Source organism: Melanotaenia boesemani, chromosome 20 (genome assembly GCF_017639745.1).
Source record: "Melanotaenia boesemani isolate fMelBoe1 chromosome 20, fMelBoe1.pri, whole genome shotgun sequence".
NCBI classification, from domain to species: domain Eukaryota; kingdom Metazoa; phylum Chordata; class Actinopteri; order Atheriniformes; family Melanotaeniidae; genus Melanotaenia; species Melanotaenia boesemani.
The window spans coordinates 20,621,429-20,641,501 of NC_055701.1; the positions used below are offsets into that span (position 1 = coordinate 20,621,429).

General features: G+C 38.5%; 1 protein-coding gene across 10 annotated transcripts in view; it reads left to right on the forward strand.

Moving 5' to 3' along the window:
* dnmt3ab (DNA (cytosine-5-)-methyltransferase 3 alpha b) overlaps positions 1-20,073 on the forward strand; it is a 44,171-nt gene that overhangs the window by 14,746 nt on the left and 9,352 nt on the right. For 8 of the 10 annotated variants that reach the window (XM_041972426.1, XM_041972427.1, XM_041972431.1 and 5 more), the window contains 10 exons: positions 3,610-3,656; positions 6,590-6,736; positions 13,283-13,621; positions 15,282-15,440; positions 15,691-15,798; positions 16,043-16,199; positions 16,553-16,702; positions 18,727-18,771; positions 19,126-19,205; positions 19,361-19,473. In XM_041972426.1, the coding sequence (XP_041828360.1) occupies positions 3,610-3,656; positions 6,590-6,736; positions 13,283-13,621; positions 15,282-15,440; positions 15,691-15,798; positions 16,043-16,199; positions 16,553-16,702; positions 18,727-18,771; positions 19,126-19,205; positions 19,361-19,473 (1,345 nt within the window). The remainder of the gene's footprint in view (positions 1-3,609; positions 3,657-6,589; positions 6,737-13,282; positions 13,622-15,281; positions 15,441-15,690; positions 15,799-16,042; positions 16,200-16,552; positions 16,703-18,726; positions 18,772-19,125; positions 19,206-19,360; positions 19,474-20,073) is intronic. The other 2 variants (XM_041972435.1, XM_041972436.1) reach the window with 1 other exon arrangement.

A 20,073-nucleotide genomic window follows, 5' to 3' on the forward strand; every position in this document is an offset into this window, starting at 1 on the left:
AGGATTTTTTTGTTAACAATAATCCCAAGACCACCATCGTTACTTCATCATGTATGTCCTCTTCCATGCTGGGTGTTGTGTTTTCCGGTTGTTGATGTGGTTTTTCTTTGATTTTGTTAGATCACATTTGATCACGCAAGATTTCTGGCTCAGGGGACTAGATTCTGGATCGGCTGCAGGACAGAATGGGGTCTCTAACAGATAAAAAATGTCTTGAGATTTAAAAAATACTTATGTGTGTGCCCAGCTTTTGCTCTCCCTTCACTCCCACACACACACTTTTTTTAGTCCTATCTCGATCTCAGCCACGTGCCTCTCTGGCCCCTCGCTCGGCCACAGAGACACTGGCTTTGACCTTGATGAGAAGTGCAGTAAATAAATCGAGGGGAGGAGCAACTCGTCTCCTGGCAACAAGCCTCTTTTGGGAGCTGGCAGGTCCCAGTCTGGGGCCCTGCCAGGTGGATGGCATTGAGCCCAGAACTCTATACAAACTGAGTCTGCACTCTGTATTTACCTGATCTGCACTTCTAGGATTTGTTATGTCTCCTCTAAGCAAAAACCAGGGATTACCCTGCTTGCTGATGATGACATAGAATCAGCACAAGATTTCTGAATGCTGCTTTTAAAGATTTGGTTTTGTCATGCAAGTGGTATGAACGCCAAACATTCAGCTATTATGTCGAGACACCAACTCCTTCAAAGGGAGCAATAAAACACCTGTAAGATAAACAAAGTATTTAACCAGCGACATTAACTTTCCCCTATGCTGGAAACAGTCTCTAACATATAATTGAACATAATAGTTTTTAAGTAACTTTTTGAAAATTAAAGGAATAGTAGTCCTTTTAATGCTGTGTAAGCAAATTTCGATTAGTTCTGATTTTCCTGTTCTCGAGCTGTATTAGAAAGAGACATGACTGTGCAGTTAAAATGACTGTATGTATGGACACTTTTGACAACCATTGTCCTGTTAAGGAGTCCATCTCTTATTTGAGCAAAACAATCTCAGCCCTTATAACATAATAGCAATCATTAATATGTTACACAATTTGCTAGAAAGTGGAACAAGATGCTTTGAAAAGGTGCTGTTAATCACGAAGCCAAAAAAAAAAAAAAACAAACTTCCTGCAAAAGGTGGTGACTTGGGTGCAGTCAAGCATCATTTTGTTGACTATATTTGGTGCTTATGACACAGTAACAGCATTTATAGCATTATTTCAATCAGGAAATTGATAGGGGCGTGAAACATTGTGCTGTAACTGTACACATTTGAATGAAGTTTTAGTGAATGCCTTTAAGAGACGAGCGACCTTGGGGGGGGGAGGCAGTGTGGCGGATCAATAGTCAGCTAAACAGGGTTTCTGTTATCCATCTGGAGGGCACAGGAAGGATTTGAGCTCAGGCTGGAATGGAACTGAGCTCTAGCAATACCAGAGCTGGAACCCGCTCAAACTGGCAAGGTATACTCTCTCTGGGCAACATTAGCCAGCTCCCCTCACAAACCCAGTGACCTTGGCAGTCCGCATGCCTCACCAATTTGTTATATAGTCACTTATTCCTGGTGAGGACAAGGAGACCAGTAGAGAAGGATGATTGAGGAGGGGGGAAGGTGGGGGTCCAGGGGGGGCTCAGCCACACACGAAACCAACTTGGAGAGGCTGCTAAGAGAGCTGACTATTGTTTGGACAGGTTTGTATGGTACTTCACTGACAAGCCAGTTTTGGCCATGTAGAACACATGCCATTAAAAGTTGTATTTAGCCTCTCAGGGCTCAAGTGTTACGATTGTGTTAGTGCTTCAACTCAGCAGATAGCCATGTTTACTCAGGCTGTGCTAATACATGACATGGCTACTTAAATGATGTGTGATACTCTGCTGGAGTCAGATCACTGACTGGCATGTACAGAAACAGTGTGAAGTCATATCTAAGGTGTTGGTTTGAGCTTCTGTGAATAGGCTTTGGCCTCTTTATCTTATTTTCTGTTGCTTCTGCGACTGAAAAAGACTTTCATGTATCATAAATCTTGACTGCTGCTCTAGTGTTTCAGTTGGGTGGTATCTATGCTCCCTGGCTAACCTCATCCCTGCTCTGCTGAACATGGGCAAACAATGCTGTTTAAGAATGAATAACATGCCCTTGTAGTTGCAGGACTTCAGATCTTAAATCATGGCCAAGTAAGTGGAAACCCCCCGCTTCAACGTTTACAGCCTGTTTTTTTTTTTTTTTTTTGTAATGATAATAGGCTGTGGTTTGAGTGCACATTGCACATTTTACCAAAGTGTCTCTGTTCTATTATTGTCTATCTTTACCCTGCTGCTGCACCTACAACTTTCGGGTTTTGCAACTTATTATGTATGCATGGACATATACTAAGGTGCTGACAGCATTTAAAAGCAGCAGTTTTCAGTTTTGCAAGTACACTGATAAGATCTTTTCAGATATTAGTGTTAGCCCTTTTTAAAGAGGAGACAGAAATCATTTAATTAAACTCTCATCATACATTTTCCAGACTATTTGATTTATCTGCAAATTAAGAAAACATTTGGCAAGTTAATCATTGTTCAAATGCAGCTTATTATGTGTTAATGTTAGAGATTCAGTGTTTCATTATAAACTGCATGTAAAAGATGGACATGGCCACCGTTGCATCACCAAATTCTTGAGTGAACTACCGTTTTGATCCATATTTGAGCATATTTTAAAAAGAATGTGGGACTAGGGATTGTAATTTAAAACCTTACAGGACAAAAATATATACATTTAAAGCCTTACATCCAATGACAGCAAGCAAGTGGGAAAACTTATTGATTCAATATTTCACAAGTGTTGTTCTTTGTCCTTATAAATATTTAATCATAAAAGAACACAAATGAGCCTTTTAACATCTACATAACTATGGCAGTTAGGGAACCTCTGGGTGATTAAAGCCCTGTGATATGATCTAAAACTCCTGGTAAATGGTCCTTCACACAAGATCATTAGGTCAGCTGGTGCAAAGTCAAGATTAACCAGGGTGAGATCAGCTTTCTCAAACGTGTGCTTAATTAAAATGAGTTTCGAACTGGCACAGTATGCAACGTAGCATTATACAGCAATAATGACAATATATACATAGAACTCACTCAGAGTCACACAAGTTGAGCAAAATGTTTCTGTCTTTTCGCTGAGAATCAGTAGAAAGATCATGGCCATGTTAATAGCAGACAGCTGTGTGTCTCATGAAGTGGGAATATATAATGTCAGAAGTATAACATTTGCCAGAATAAACCTGGCAATTCTCCACTCTCATCATAACCTGGGCAGTCACTCCAAAACTTCTGGGCTGCATCAAAATCTTCACATGGTACCGGAGTGCACAAGCTCCAGTGATTCCAGATAATTTTGTGCTATGGGCATACACATGGAGCCAGAAGCTCTCAACAGTTTTATTAACATCACTTTAATTTGATCAGACACATAGTTATGGAAGGTTAGAGTGATAAATGTGTTCTGCTTTATTGATGAATAAAAAGCTATGTGAGTTTGACACACATACAAGAACAGCCTGCCAATTCCCACCCTCCTATGAATGATTCAAGCCATCCATTCTGTCGCTGTCTTCTCTCTAGATGTGGAGCACAAGGAGGAGGATGGGAGCGATGACCTCAAGACAGAGGTAAAATTTCTGTGCTGTTGTGTCTCTGTTTTCTGCCTGATCTAACTCCTAAGGTTTCTGTCACAGTTGGCAGCTCTGCAGCTTCCCTTTTTGGGAGGAGAATTATGTTTCCTGTCTCAAACAGTATATCCTCTGCGTGCCAGTGTGATAGATGGTTGTGGTGCAAGAATTTTTTATTTAATTATTTTTTAACATTGAAAAATAAGTGGCTTCTTCACTTGACTTAACCTTATGTTTTCAAAGTTGGTCAACTAAGTGTTGCTAAAATGCCATTACTGATTGTAAAATGTCATTACTGATGATTGCAGTGGATGTTTTATTGGGGAAGGGGGTTAGTTGTTGTTTTACATGAATGTCATTTGCCAGGAATGAAACAGCATTTAAGAAAGTACTCTTTTGTTTTCTCGCCAAGAGACCTCTTCTATTCTCACTTCTGTATGCTGTATTTAACATTTGCAAACAGACATTAGTCACTTTGACATCACCAATCTTTTGGAGACTACTGTTTACACGTTTACACACTATAGGTATGAGTTGGAACAACAGCATAATCTCCCACGACTTAATGGACTAGAGTGAATGGATGAATCAATGAATCTATTATTATTCAAACAAACAAACACAAACAAACAAATAAATAAATGGTGTGCTGCATATTTTATATTACACCTAACATTTCCCTTTTTGACAGCTGTTAGTATCATATTACTTTAAGCATACAGATCCAAAACCCTTTTAATATTACCGGTGTTGTGGTGAGGCCAGTTTCCCTGTCTAGATTCGTTTCCCCTGCAGCTCCCTAATGTCCATCTGGACATGTTCCCCCTGCTATGACCAACCAGTTATGACTCTGAGGTATGAAAATTTCAGGATTTATTTATTAATATGTTACAAATAAGCAGTATGTATTTCATAGTTGTGTGAACTTATCTGACGGAACGATATCTGACAGTGAATTTCTGTCCATGTGTTGCCCCTGTTGGTCATAAGTGTTGCCCCAATTATGACCAAGAGGCAGGGGAAATTTCACGATTTATTTATTAAATAAGTAAAAAGTGAGCAAATTATTAGTGAAATACTTTGTGAAAGGGCTACGACATTATTTTTGTATTTTATTTTAAAAAAGCCGCGTAATTTATAGAGCAATCATTTTTTACCTAAAAACTGCATTCAAATTTAAAACTCTTAAACTATTCTTGTTTTTTTTTGTTTTTGGTTTTGGTTTTTTTGGCATTACAGTATTTGTTACTGTTAAGGACATCCGTTTGTTGAGAATATAAACACGTCACACACACAAGTCTTTTTTTTTTTTTTTTTTTTTCCGTCTTAACGGGACGAAACTTTAGCGGAGCTGGAGGGGAATCGGATCTCGACGGTGAAACCGTCCTCGACGCAACACCGCGTACACCTGCAGAGAGCGCGCAGCGTCATGCGCACATCCCCACTGGATTCTCGCGCACAGGCTGTTAAGTAATGCCGTTTTCAAGTTACTGGATATAACGTTACCGTTCTTAGCCTTTAATTGGCGCTTCGTCATTAATTTACAAATGCGGTCGGACTGAATAGTTCTAGTTCCGGTCTTTTGGGTAAAACCTTAATTAGTTGAGATAACTGGAAAATTTAACTTAGACCTGCTAAATTAGCTTACACTGCTTTAAATTCGTTCAAATGAATATGTTCCGTTTAAATACGTATGTGCGCATGTCATAAAACATTTAGCTTATGATGTTGGTCATTCGGGATATTTATAGGCTCTTTGTGTTAGGAAGCATTAAGCTTCCTCCGTCGTGATTGTCATAACTGTACAATTACGACAACATAGTAGCTAATTCAGCTATCTTTGACGAGCAAACACTAAGTGATTAACGTGAGGAATTCTCCTTTTAATACATACAGTAAAATAAGACACTCCAAACTATACAAAAACACAGTTTAATTATCAGTAATCCAAGTTTAAACATGAACTGATCGTTCATGTTTAACTTCATATATATATATATATATATATAAAGTTATAAAAAATAAACTAGCTACATAACTACATATTAGTTAATATTTAAGATGCAGCTAATACATTATTTAATAATGATAAAGTCGTTGCTTTATAGAATTGAAAATCTTTTAAATATACATTAAGTAGCAGACCTAATTAGGGTACTTATGGATTCTGCTCCCAGTTAATGTTCACATACCAGTATTTGTAGACCTGTAAATTGAATTGGCCAAACATCTTACAACTAGTAGTGTTTGATGGGTTAGTTATTTAATGATGACAAAATCGTCCAGTATTTAAGCATCAGCACAATTTCACATTTAACTAACCGACACAAGACTGACACTGACAACCAGAGCATGCTGCATAGAGACTGAAAAATTTCAATGCATGGTGCAAATATGTGAAATTTTGTTATTTAATGTTGTTTTCAGTTGCTGGAAGTAATGAAAACTGTTGTTTAAGAAAAAATGGGGGGCCCGAAATCTTTGCTTGAAACTTTCTACATATGTGGCAAATAATGAGAGCTTACACTTAGAATAAATTCTACCAACACCTTTGTTAAGTTGAAACTTTGCAGATTTAGATGTCCAGAAATACCAAGTGGTTCTTTTGACTTTTGATTTATGAAAGAAATGGTACCTAATGGTGTATAGATTTGAAATATCAAATACACTTGGGAGCATCGGCCTGAAGACTGTTGCTAGGGAGTTGTAGTCAGGCATTTCAGCCTCACTTCACACAAAGTCATCATCTTTTTAGAAATTAGACACTCCCATTGGCTCAACCTCAAGCTACCCATATTCAAAGAAGAATTTCAATCTGTGGTGACAGGTTAGATAAATAATTTTGCAACACATCTGGATGCTTCTTAATAAAAGAGGCTCATAAAATCAATCTAAAACAACTAGCTAACAATTTTTTTTAACACCTTGAACAGGCAGGTCGAGGCAGGCTACGAGGGGGAGTTGGTTGGGAGATCAGCCTTCGTCAGAGGCCCATGCCCAGAATAACCTTCCAGGCTGGTGACCCTTATTACATTAGCAAGCGGACCAAAGAAGAGTGGCTGACCAAGTGGAAGATGGAGGTGAGTACCCCAGCTCTGTCCCAGCCACCATAGACAGCAGGGTGAATGACTAAAGCTGTTAGGGTTAAACATAGGGCTCCTGGTGCATTCACAGCCAAGTGTATTTGATGGGTCATTTGATATCTCATGAAGGTACCATTTATTTCAGTGGACTTCCATGGCCACAACTGAGCTGGTTCCAGTGTTTACTGGGTTTGTTCTTGAATTTTGTATGAACTGTGCTGAAATTACATCTGATGGAGCAGAAATCTTTTGGCACATCACTATTTAAGTGTGTATGTAGCAGCTGAATCTCTAGGACAACATACTTCTAACCAATATCCTCCTGTTATGTGTAATGAGCAATATAATTACTCATGTACTGTTCTTGTTTGATGCATGAGACATGATTTGCCAGTCATCTGTAACATAAAGTTACAGTGACATTTGGTGGTAATGTGGCACGCATCACATGGTAGAGCTATCCTAGCTGCTCTCTTAAATAATTTTCATGACTTTGGATTGGGCCTCATTGTCGAAAATGTTGAACATTATGATAGTAAAACAGTTATAATTGGGAAATTGTGTCAGCAAAGTGGAGAAGCACAAATCCTTGGCAGTGAAAGTTGCTATAGAGCTTGTAGTTCTCCTTACCCTCTCCGAGTTGGGATGAAGATTTGGAAGGACTCTGGTTGGCAACAGCTACTACTGGGTATTTAACATCCTTCCCCAAGTTGAAATATGTTATGTGGATTCAGATGTTTGTCATGTTTCCATTTCCATTTAAGTTCTATTCCATTGAAACGTAATTGTTTCCATATGTTGGTTCATATTGCAGAGGTTCAGTCAGGTTTTTTTTCTCAACCATCTTATGGCAGTTTCCCTTCAACTCCCCTTCAATTTCTCTATGATCCATCTTTTTTTTTAACACTTCATCAACAGTATCTCATTAATTAACATTTAGAAAATAATTTCTTGACATTTGGATTTTGATACAGAATCTTCCTTGTCTGTATCTTGATGTATCATAAGGTAGATTATTTTCCCACCCTTACACATTTGTGCTGATTACATCTGTTAGGTGCCTTAACATGATTAATTGTTCCTTAATAAATATATTCAATTGGGTTCCTTACTAATCTTTTGTCTAAGGTGAAGTGAGTCTCAATTTAACAAGCCAATTCTGGACACCTTTTGTTGTTGTTTGCTTTGCTTTGTTATGTTGATTTAAAATTTTTCAGGACAGGAAAAAAGAAAGCAAGATGGATAACATGCAGCAAAGACCCTTGACTATGATGAACCAGGAACCTTGTACTTAGTGGCCATGACCATGCATTATATTTTTTTGTATACAATAGTTTTGAAAATTTAAATTTAAAATTTAAAGAAGTTTAACAGAAGCATATATATATTCAATCAGAATAATACACAGATTTAATGGATGGTCACATCAAACCAGGCCTGTATTACAATGTTAAGATGGTCCAGTCTGTTTATAACATTCATTGAGTTTGGGTGCTTCTCAAAAGTCTTTATGATTTCCAGATAGTTTTATAATTTTATGATTGAGGTGTTTGCTGAACTAGAAAGTCAATTCTCTGGGTTCAGACTTTAAATCTATCCACTCCACTAAGCTGACAGACTCTTCTGGGATAATGACAAAAAAATAGTGTTTTTTTGTGCTGGGTGCTGCAAGAGCTCTAATGGTTAGCCTGTCAGTTTCACAGACCTAATCCAACTTTCAAGCTGTTGTTTCAAGTTGTTAAGCTGGAGTATAGCTACATATCTGAGCAAACTTAAAATGATGTCAAATTCAGCCAGATGGGTTGGGTCATAGTGACTTACTGGTAAAAACAAACAGTGAACTCAGAAAATGTTGATTGGAGTGGAAGTAATGTCAGACTGAAGCTGAAAATTATTACAGTAGTAACAGCTGCGGTGAGGCTGTTTGACAAGAGTTCACTTTCAATATAAATTCTGCATAAAAACAACAAAGATGAGACAAACACTTAGACAAAATAAGGCTCAAACTTTTATTAAAAATTTGCAGTGACTACTGAGAAAACATCTGCTGATGAGTATCATGTGAAACGAGTAAAAGCTCCAAAAACAGCTACAAAGCTAGTAAAACACATGGTGAGATAGTTTATTTTTTCTCCTTAATTAAGCATAGATATTATTTTTCTGACTGTTATATTTGTGTAGTTCCCCACATTTCTTAACTACTTACGTCAAACAGAACATTTGGTAGAAATGCATTGCATTTTCATCTGTTACATAATTAAACTTTTTGAAAGTATCAACAGAGGTTTTCCATATATCCGTCTTTCCTGCCCCCCTCTCCTCCCCTTGAAAGAAAGCTCATGGAGTGGCCATAAAAGTGTCTCTGGGGAGGAAATATTGCCAAATTAGCAGCTCATGCTAGGGTCTTACAAGTGGAATATCATAGGTAGTTTACATTTACAAAACAGAGGCAGCTTTCCTGAAGAAGTAGCTTTGCAAGGCTGAAATTTGTGGGATGCAAATTCTAACTTGCTTATTGCAAGCTTTTATCTGCATAAATAGAGACTCACTTTAACACCAACCTTACTCCTCTTAACCCAAATATGATCATGTATAGCCTTTACTTTTTCTTCTACTCTTGCTGCAGAGGATCCTCCTATTGCATAGACAACATGTTGACTCAGAGGGTTATGTCCGTCTTGCACTTTCTCTAGGATCTTTCTTTTTTTTTTCATGTGCCATGTGTTACGGTGGACTTTTCCTTCCTTCACTCTCCATCTCCCTCCTCCCTTCTTCGTCTGACCCCTCCCCCAGCTATGGAAATGAGCTCTGTGCTATGGATATGAGGGTGAAGATGAGGTTTGCAGCAAATTTCCAGCCCTGCTTGCAAGACAGCCTCCTGGCTTGTTGCCAACATTTTTGCAAGTCCTCTCTAGCCAACCAGAATTCCTGTCTGCAATCACCTGACCCTGAATTCCCAGACAAAGAAATGTTCATGCTTTCTTTTTTTAAGCGATCTCCTCTACCCCAAGGTTGGGGGCGAAAAAAACGCAAGCCCCACACTGGATTATGAGGGTAGCACGCTGGCGTGTATGGGTATGTGCACTGCATTGTTTGTTTGATAACACAGGGGGATAGCGTGCATGTCTGATTAGCCTGCTTACAGCGAGGGAAATATGCTGACTTCAGTTATTTCCACGAGAGTTGTTGTGAACCATCTGCGCTGCATGGCTTAAAGGAGAAACGTCTCTTTAAAAAAGGAAGCGTGAGCAGGCTTTAGCCTTGTTTGGGAATAAAGTTGCTGGCATGAAAAAAAGTTTCTCCCGTGGGATGAATATGTGCTGAAACTATTTCCTGTTTCAGAGCAGCACCTAGAAAAGTCAGAGTAGCATAAATTCTTTTCTGGGTGAAATATATTTAACTTAAAAATCTGCTGGTGTTTCTTTTTTTCCAGGGTCAGTGTGATTTCACCTTGCATAACATTTGACAGAAAAGGCTGAAGTTGTTGTGTAGGCCTCAAAGCCTCCGTCTTATCTTTTTGTACTTTGTTCTGTTTGATTCAACATGTACATTTTTTTTGTAAGATCAGTAATTTCATCACTTGAGATTTCAGAGGGCTTTTTATCAAACCAAGCAGGCTCCTCACAACTCCAGTTGCGGATTAAATGGAAATTCTCTTTGGGTATTCATGGTTCACTGTGTAATATTCCTAATTATCTCTTAAAAGGATGCAATACAATGAGAAACAGATGGCTTCTTTAGTGTGACCCCCCCAAGGCCACTCATGAAATGCATGGCTTTTATAGGGATTTGTGCTAAAATCAAGTTAATGATTGCAGTGGCCACATTACTGCACAAGAGAACTTCCCATTTGAGCATTTCTGGACATTTTTCTGGCTTTGAAAAGTCAGAAAAGACACCACACTAAGGTTTAGCGTTAGCTTTTGTAGCATTTTGATCTGGTGCATTCATGTCTGTTAGAACTTAAAGAAGTTTTCATTAGTTTCCCACAGTTCTGTTCGGTATATAAAACCTAGGTCTTTGCACTGAACACATATCTCAGTGTTTAAACCATCAAACAAATGCATTAACATAACTCTATTTTGATTGTTGCACATGAGAAACTACTGCATTCAAAGGTCAAACTTGTTTTTGTTGTTTCAAAGACTCATTGTCACAGTGTGTCAGGGAAAAACGTTAACAGACAACTTATTATGACAAACTTTTATCTTTTAACCCAAGACTTCAGGAACATTTTCTAAACATATTGTCCAGTAATACTGAATTTGTTTAAGACTTGTTTAGTTATTGAATATTTTCAGAGAGTATGCAACTGCACCTTTGAGTCTTTGACCATTTGAGACTAAAGAGCTCACTTGTAAAGTTAACAACCATATTAAAAACGCTTGTTGTTTCATAAATTACTGTAACTGCGCAGTAACTGTGGCCATTTTGTTAACAAGTACAAGCCAGATTTAATAGTAACGTTTCCTTTGCACACCCCAGAGACCAATGTCTGTTCTCTTTTTTTCTACCTCCCAGTGCACTCTGTCACCCCTTGAGCCCTCAGGGTATCATGCTGCACAGCCTCTAAGTCAGATTATCCTCTATTGTGCAACCAACATGTCTCTACATTCTGCCAGAGGCCTGCACAGCTTCTGTTTTCACTCTACCCATAACAAAGTCCACCAATACTGTAAGCACAGTCTTCACTGGTATTCATATTTAACATGTTTTTATCAAAAGGTAAAAGTTGTCCTTCACACACTTGCTTTGATGTGTTTGCACAACTACAGTATATATATATGCTTTCATTTTTAGCGTTCGTGTTCACCACAGGCGTGACAACGGATATAAACTGGTGGTATTTCTGAGCTGTCAGTGACAGGCAGGCGTGTGTGAATGATAAAGACCGCATTGTATCTCCTCTACCTCCTTTTCTTTTTCCCCTTTAGACTCGGAGGGCTTGTCTTGCTGGTAAAGCGGCACACACACTGTGAGGCCCCCAAAAGGGGGCATTTACAACTGGGAAGAAGTCCAGAGACAAATATCTGGTTCTTATAGCCGCTATACTTTCTCTCCTCTCACAGCCGGCATTTTCAGCATCAGTTTTTTATTGGCTTTGATGAAAAGGAAACCTTTGAGATAGCCTGACCCAAAACACACTAAAACAAGGACAGATAGAGTTGTTCAGCTGCTTTATTGGCATTTGTATCGATACTACCTGCGATTTCTAGTCTAGTCAGATTTGAAGAATCTTACTCTGGGCTAAATTCATGGATTTTCTCTTGCTTTTAGTCTCATCCAATTTGCATCAGCAACGTCTCTTCTCATGTGACGATGATTGTGGATTGTCCCACTGCATTCATATAACAGCTTAACTAAGATTTGTTAGTTTTTGCAGTTTACCATCTGGATCCACACATCCGGGTTGGCTAAGGAACACTAACTCCAGTGTGCTTATGTTGGAGCCAAGAAGCCTGACACATATGGCCAAAGGCTTTGAACCATCCATTCAACACTACAGTACAGATATTTATAAACCACAGCAGAACTTCTTGATTGAAGAGCACATGTTTCTACTCTTCTGCACCAAAACCCCTCCCCACGCGGTCAAGGCACCCCCTCCTCCCCTTAAAAGCACTATTGTTTACGAGTCAGAAGAGGACAAGGAGTCGCTCTTCTTTTTTACTTTTTTCTCTTCCTCCCACACCCCCACCCTACCCCTGGACATTTACAGTATTAGTGAGATCTGAAAATTTGAGAAACCCCTGAGGAAAATGAGCACAGCTGTGCTGCACTTCTCTCACGTGGCGCCTATAGTATAGGACTGCTTATATTGTGTGTGTGTGTGCATAAAAGAAAATAAAGTTAGGATGTGTGTTCATGTAAGTTCTGCCGTGTGTTTGCTTGAGAGAAAGACATCAGAATGAGTGCAGCTGTTGGGGATTTGCTGTGAGAGGCTTAAGTCTTGGCTGCGACTTGTCCTCTCTGATCGACCTAGTGGTTCAGTGTCAGGTACCACAAACCCAGTCAACTCTCCTCTGCAGCTCTGGACACTAAATAGTTACTGTATACTCAACTGTTGATGAATAGGTCTTGAAGTTGAAGATAAAGACATGTTTACAAAGTCTTTCAGATTCCAGCTCAACACTTAGTGGAGGTGCATTACCCAAGTTAAACAGCTAGTCTCTGTTTGTACTGTACCTGCTTGAAGTACAGTTTCATGCATGGAGTGAGAGTAGGGCTGTCCTTTTGAGTAAATAAAATTGTGCACAGGGGTAATATACTAAGGTGTTTACAAAAAGCAAATATGGCTTGTCGTCCTCTTACACAGTGGCTATTTTTGTGTCTTTGAAATTCTGCTTTTTTATTGTAGGGGTTTTTATTAAGACATTTTACCCCAAAAACCTTAGCCACCCTGTTAAAATAGGAACTGCTAGACCATATTTCTGTCGAATAACGTCTTTAAACTTTTATTATTAAAGATTATTGTCAATTTAAATCAGTGAATCAATCTGAATAGTCATATCTTCACCTCTGTTGTCCCTTGGCTTGTTTCAGGCAGAGAAAAAGGCCAAAATGATGTCAGCAATGAACGCGATGAAGGATCATGAGGAGAGTGAAACAGAGACTCAGAACGAAGAGGTCTCAATAATCAAACACCCACAGCCTTCAAAGCAGCAGCAGCCGCCTCAGCCTCAGCTACACACACAGCCTCAGTATCAACAGCAATCGCAGCCATCACTACCACAGCAACAGCAACACAAGCTGCAACCTCAGCAGCAGCAGCAGCCTACTGACCCAGCTTCTCCCACTGTGGCCACCACCCCTGAGCCCGTCGCCATTGGAGGAGGAGAAAAAACTTCCCCCAAGCCTGCAGACACTGAGCCTGAGTATGAGGTAAGAGTATTTTGACCCTCGTCTATACAGGTTTGTGTTTGTTACAAGCTAACATAATAGGTCATAATGAATCCTTGTTGTTTAAATGAGTCATTTGTTTTTTCAGTTTGCTCATTTCAGTTGTTACAAGTCTGAAAGTTTCTATTGCTAATGTAGTGGATTATAAGCTGCACAACAAAATGTTGCTCTGTGTATTTGTGTGCAATTGAAAAAAACATCAAGTGATGGCAAGGCCAAACATTAGTACTCATTGCATTGGTAAGCTGCACTGTTGAGGCCCTATATGCTGCTGTAATACTGTCATATGAGAAATTTTATATTGAACTGAGCGCTTATATGAGTGAATCACCCGATTGTTACAGGCCTCAACTAACCCACAGCTGGGGGTTAAATTATAACAAGGCCTTGGCCTTCCATGGTTCAGCCCCTGTAATCCAGAACGCCATGGTGTCTGAAGTTACTCATTACAACAAAATCCAACATAAATCATCATTACAAGCTGTAACCTGGTTTAAAATACACAACTTCAATATCTCAATGTCACTGTGCAGTTTTTCATGTTCACTTCCAGTATTGCATCTCTCCTAACACACACATACCTGTGTTTAAAAACTAAACATTATCAGTTCAGAAATTGTATGCACTCCTGTTGTCACAGATTCACATATTAACATGAAAGAATGAGAAAAAGCAACATTAGCCAACATCTTATTTCTGAAATAAAAGCATGATATAACATTGTAGAACGATCAGGTATTTTAAAAACATGTTTAACATTTTAGCATTTAACTTCTCAGCGTCATTGGGTTTGGACACACAAGATTGCTGCCTTGATTATTTTATCAATAGATCTCAAACAGTTACAGATAAATAAATAAAAATCCTTATTTGTCATTCTGAACATGTGTTGAAATCTCTGAACACAAGCAAGTGACATTTTGGTTTCTTTGCATGTAATCTAAGCAGCAGCTATACTTTACTCTTCCTGGCATGTTTGCATTTTGTGTGATTGTGCTGCCCCACCAAAGAAAGTAAACAACAGATCACAGAAAGTAAACAGAAGATCACAAACGTTAGGGGGGGTAGTCTCTGGTTACATTTAAAGGCAGCTAGACCGTGGATAACCTTCTTCTGGTAAAAGAAAAAGAAAAGAAGGGATTATATTCTTATTTCTGAAAAATTGTGGCTATCTGAGTTTGAGGTGTTTTGTAATTTTTATTGTAGTTTTTTCTTTTCTTAGCAATCTTATCTTTTCTGCTCTGTTCTAAAAATAAAAAAAGTGTAAAATGTGATAAAATCTCTGTAACTGCCCCAAAAGAGAGTGTTTAGGGAAGAAAGGATTTATTCTTTTTTTAATGTCATTTGCTGCATTGGAAACTCTGACAGATTTTTCCTCTTATTTTTATCTATCAGACAAATAATGTAATGATACAAAATAACTGGCAAAATAACAAATAACCATTCTTTAAGTGCATTTAATTAATCACCTTTCATTTTTTCTATGTATTTATTTTGTTGATATTGTACGTGTAAATAAGCTTTTGGTAATTTGACCAAATGATTCAAAAGAATATCTTAGAACATGCTGTTTGAAAAAATTTAACAGCTATGCCCAGAAGTTAATAGTGAGTGGATGATTTGTCTTTCATTTTGGCTGCAGGATGGTCGTGGTTTTGGCATCGGTGAGCTGGTCTGGGGAAAGCTGCGAGGCTTCTCGTGGTGGCCAGGCCGCATCGTATCCTGGTGGATGACGGGCCGGAGCAGAGCTGCTGAGGGAACCAGATGGGTCATGTGGTTTGGAGATGGAAAATTCTCAGTGGTGAGTGTTTGAAGCCAACATTAATATTTCTGTCAGGTGATTTTTCTTTTGCTTTTTCAAGCAAAACAGTCTTCCATTAAGTGACAACCACACGCTTTATTAGCAAGCTTTACTTGGTTTATTTGCCCAACCAGTTGTCCCTTTACAGTATAAATGTAGTATTTTTTATTATTCTAAGAGATTTATTGCAAAGGATATTTATTACCATGTGAGGGAAAAAATATTTTGATTTTTTTGTGTATCTTCACAGGTCTGTGTAGAGAAACTCATGCCTTTAAGTTCCTTTAATAATGCCTTTCACCAACCAACTTATAATAAGCAGCCCATGTACAAGAAAGCTATTTATGAGGTGCTACAGGTGAGTTGTGGCTAAAAGTTGTTTTTTATAAAGATTGCTTTTTCATTTTATTACAGTTCATTGTTATATTGTATGTATGGTTCCTAGTGAAGTTCATGTTTAAAAATTCCAAATACTACCTCTTTGTTATTTGTGTTTCTTGGGATTGTAGGCAGCTAAAGTTCAAAATAATTTATAAAGCTATATCAGTCCATGTCATAAAATAAAAATAAGGTGTGGTTAAGTGTTTTTGATATGTTTGCAGGTGGCTAGCAGCCGGGCTGGAAAAGCCTTCATAGCCTGTCCTGACAGTGACGAGACTGAAACGTCCAAATCTGTTGAAATGTTAAACAAGCAAATGATTGAATGGGCTATGACGGGGTTTCAGCCCACTGGACCCAAGGGCTTAGAGCCACCAGAGGGTAAGAAAGAAGTCGAATTTATAAACCTTTTTTTTACTTTGAAGAGAAAGTAGACCCAATGTGTATAAAAATAGGCTGTTCTGTACATATTATATTCATTCACATGTATTTAGCAATTTAACAAGTTGAGAGTGAAAAAAATCTGTGTTTGAAATATTAATGTTTGTGCAGTTTATAATTTGTGCATGGGTAAATTTTGTTCCATTTGTTTTATATTTGCCTGAGACTAAATATTTTCCCCTATTTTACCTGTGAAAGGTTGAAATTTGCCATGTTTAAATTTCTGTAATTGAGAATATTATTACGAGAAACATTTCAGTAATGTTGCTTTTCTGATACGCTGTGCACCCCAGAGGAGCGTAACCCATACAAAGAGGTGTACCCTGAGATGTGGGTGGAGCCAGAAGCAGCAGCATATACGCCTCCTCCAGCTAAAAAGCCACGCAAAAGCACAGCAGCTGAAAAACCCAAGGTCAAGGACATTATTGATGAGAGGACACGAGGTAAGGTTCCTCATCTATTAGCTTATAAGGCAGTCAAAGCACTCTTTATCCTGTCCCTTACAGAGTTTGGTCATACATCAGTTATTTCATACATCAAGTTATTTAAGAGGTAGCATTTAAGCAAAAGGTCCATTAGTGCATGATCTTACTAGGCAAAAAGGCTCAGGTTGTTCCAGAGGCATTTAACAGAACCTTTTCATTAAACCCAAAATGCCCTACTAACAACTGGATTGCTGAGTATCTCCTTATCTATGGGCTCAATATAAAGTCATAAAGATTTTGCAGCTTTAAATAAATAAACATCCTGTCCACAGATATGAAGCACAAAACTTAGTGCGAAACTCTGAAGCTGCGGTTGCGATTTTGTGTCCCTGTCTTTTAAAGTCTATCTGATTGGATGGTGACTAATCAAACTGTCCAATCAGAGAGCAGACAGCTTTCTGTCCTTCTGCAACGCTGCAGGCTCTTAAAGGGGAGTAAATCAATTTTAAGGACAGATGATGCGATTGTGTCTCAAAATCAATATGATAAACCAATAATTCTCAGTTCGAGACTCGAGCAGCAGGTGCTGCAGACTCTCTCTCTCTCTCTCTCTGCAAACCATCACTTTCGCCTCCACCATCGTTATGATGGTTGCTCGGCTTGTTTTCCTCCAGCTGGCCTCCATGTACTGAAGTTAAAATCTACTGGGCTTCGGAAGATCCCACCACTACCCGGGGGGCTAGCAGCCACGTATGTCGCTTGTTTTTGGAGGAGCTAGGGAGAACAATGGTGATCGTCCTAATGCAACAGCGGCTACCTTGGAATCCAAGCACTGCTGAAATAGTTACTGCAGCACACTTACTGGAGGCCAGCTGGAGGAGAGTGACGGGTGGAGGAGAAAGTGGTGGTTTGCAGAGAGAGAGAGTCTGAAGCACTGGACTGAATAATAATGGTTTGTGTTTAATTAGAAATGTCTGTCACTAATTGACTATCTTTGCGCATATGTGCGTGTTGTGTTGTTTGAGTGCCAGAGTTAAATAAAAAGAACGGCGCCTCCTCTACGCATCAGCAGAGTGGGTGCAGCAGTTCTGAGCAAAATATTCCCTACGTGTGTTCTTTAAGTTACTACGTAAGGTTCACGCCAATGTATATATCTGATATATCTTCATGTGTGAGCAATGTCTACATCAGCAGAGACATCGGGAGGGAGCTCCCGAACTGCTAGAGAACCAACAGTTTATCACTTTCACTTTGCAGCTTCACACTTAGACTGACTCATATAGTTTTGTCTGATAATATTACAAAAGTCACATTTATTTTGTCACAGGGATTGTCGCACCAAGTGTCATTTAATGAAGAACTCTGGTAACACAATCACCCATCTTTAAAATTTTTAGTGCAGATGTTTCTTGCAAGATGACAAACTTGAGTAACAAATGCACACTCAGAAACGATTTGCAAACATCATTTACAGCTGCAAAACCTTTATGACTTCATATTGAGCCCCACCTATGTCCTTGGTAGATTGTAGGTTTAAAAGATAGTTTCATAAAATGGGAAGGAGTAAAATAACAGTCAATCAAAATCTCATTTTAAAGTGAGTCATTAACAGCTGGCATTTTGCCTGTGAGAGAAGTCATTACAAAACAATCAGCTTAGACAGAGAAGTTTAGTGTATTTGTAGTGTAATATGATATCCCTTATAGTTGGAGCACAACAGGGGTCAATGTTTGGATGATTGTGTTTTTAAAAGTTGTATTAAAAAGGAGCCTGATTTTGGTAAATGTACCTCTACTATTTTACTTAGATGAAAACATTGTCTAGAAGAGTTATTAAGCATTTTTGAAGAGTTGGTTTCAAATTCTAGTGAAATTTTATTGTTTATTTTTTTATATAATTACATGAATTCATGCATTCATTCATGCACAAATCCAAATTTGTGCATGAATGAATGCAGAAAAGAGAAACTTAATATAATTTTGAACTTTTCACCACTAATAGTTGGCGGTGAATTTTGATGACCTACAATTTCTCTTTTTCAGAGCGGCTTATATATGAAGTGAGACAAAAGTGCCGCAGCATAGAGGGTAAGTGTTGTGTCCTCTGAGGTCTTATGCTTGCAGCTGCACACAGATGCTTCTCAGGGGGCTTTCAGGCACCTTATACTTGCCTCTGTTGTTAACAAGCAAAACAACTTAAATGCATACATCTGTGTCCAAAAAACTGTGAGAGAGTAAATGAGAGGAAATAACATTTCCATGATTTATGTCACCCTACTGGCTTCCTTCTGTGTTCTCTCTAAACATACCAGTTATGCTAATTAGACCTACTAGACCTGCATCACAGCTGTTTAAATAATTTCACAGTAGTGTGAGTTTGGAGTATTCGCACCTTTCTGACCTCCGCCTGTTAAATACTGAGACATGCTTCTCTCCCTGCAGACATCTGTATCTCTTGTGGAAGTCTGAATGTTGGCCTTGAGCACCCTTTGTTTGCTGGAGGAATGTGCCAGAGCTGCAAGGTAAGCTGATGCCACTTTAAGTCTAATGTGTCCTAAAAAGATATTCACAACTCATATATTAAATAGATTTTTCCAGCAATAACTGATGTAACCCTAATAAAATTTTGGTTTTTGATGTCTCACTGCTCACTGTGGTCTTTCTCTGTCCTTTGCAGAACTGCTTCCTAGAATGTGCATATCAATATGACGATGATGGTTATCAGTCTTATTGCACCATTTGCTGTGGAGGACGTGAGGTGCTCATGTGCGGAAACAACAACTGTTGTCGGTAAGGTTTCTACTGGGTTTTACCTTTTTTTAGAAGAACACTTTCTTAGACCAGGAAATTTCAGGAGAAACTCATCCATGCATTTATCTGCAGTAGGCTGGATCACTGTAATGGTCTTTTAACAGGACTTCCTAAAATGAACTTTAAATATCTGCATATTATCCAAAACACTGCTGCTGGAGTTTTAACCTGGACTGAGAGATCTGAACACATCACACCAGTTATAAAATCTTTACACTGGCTTCCAGTCAGCCACAGAATAGATTTTTAAACCCTTGATCGTTTACAAATCTCAGAACAGAGCTTTTGGATTTTTTTTCTTGTAAATGCATCTATATATATATATATATATATATATATATATATATATATATATATAAGTGAAACACTGCAAGTCTGTTTCAGTTAGAAATTGTGGCAAAAGAGTTTATTTTCACTTGTGGTTTACATGTCTTTGGCTGCAATGGTTGAGTTGAAACTGTGGACCTTGTTCTGTATTCATCAAAACAAAAAGGCAGAGCACAGTTTATATTGTTTGGGAACAATAGATTAAAAATGAATGTCTTGATTCATTCTACGACAGCTTTAAAAAAAAAGCTG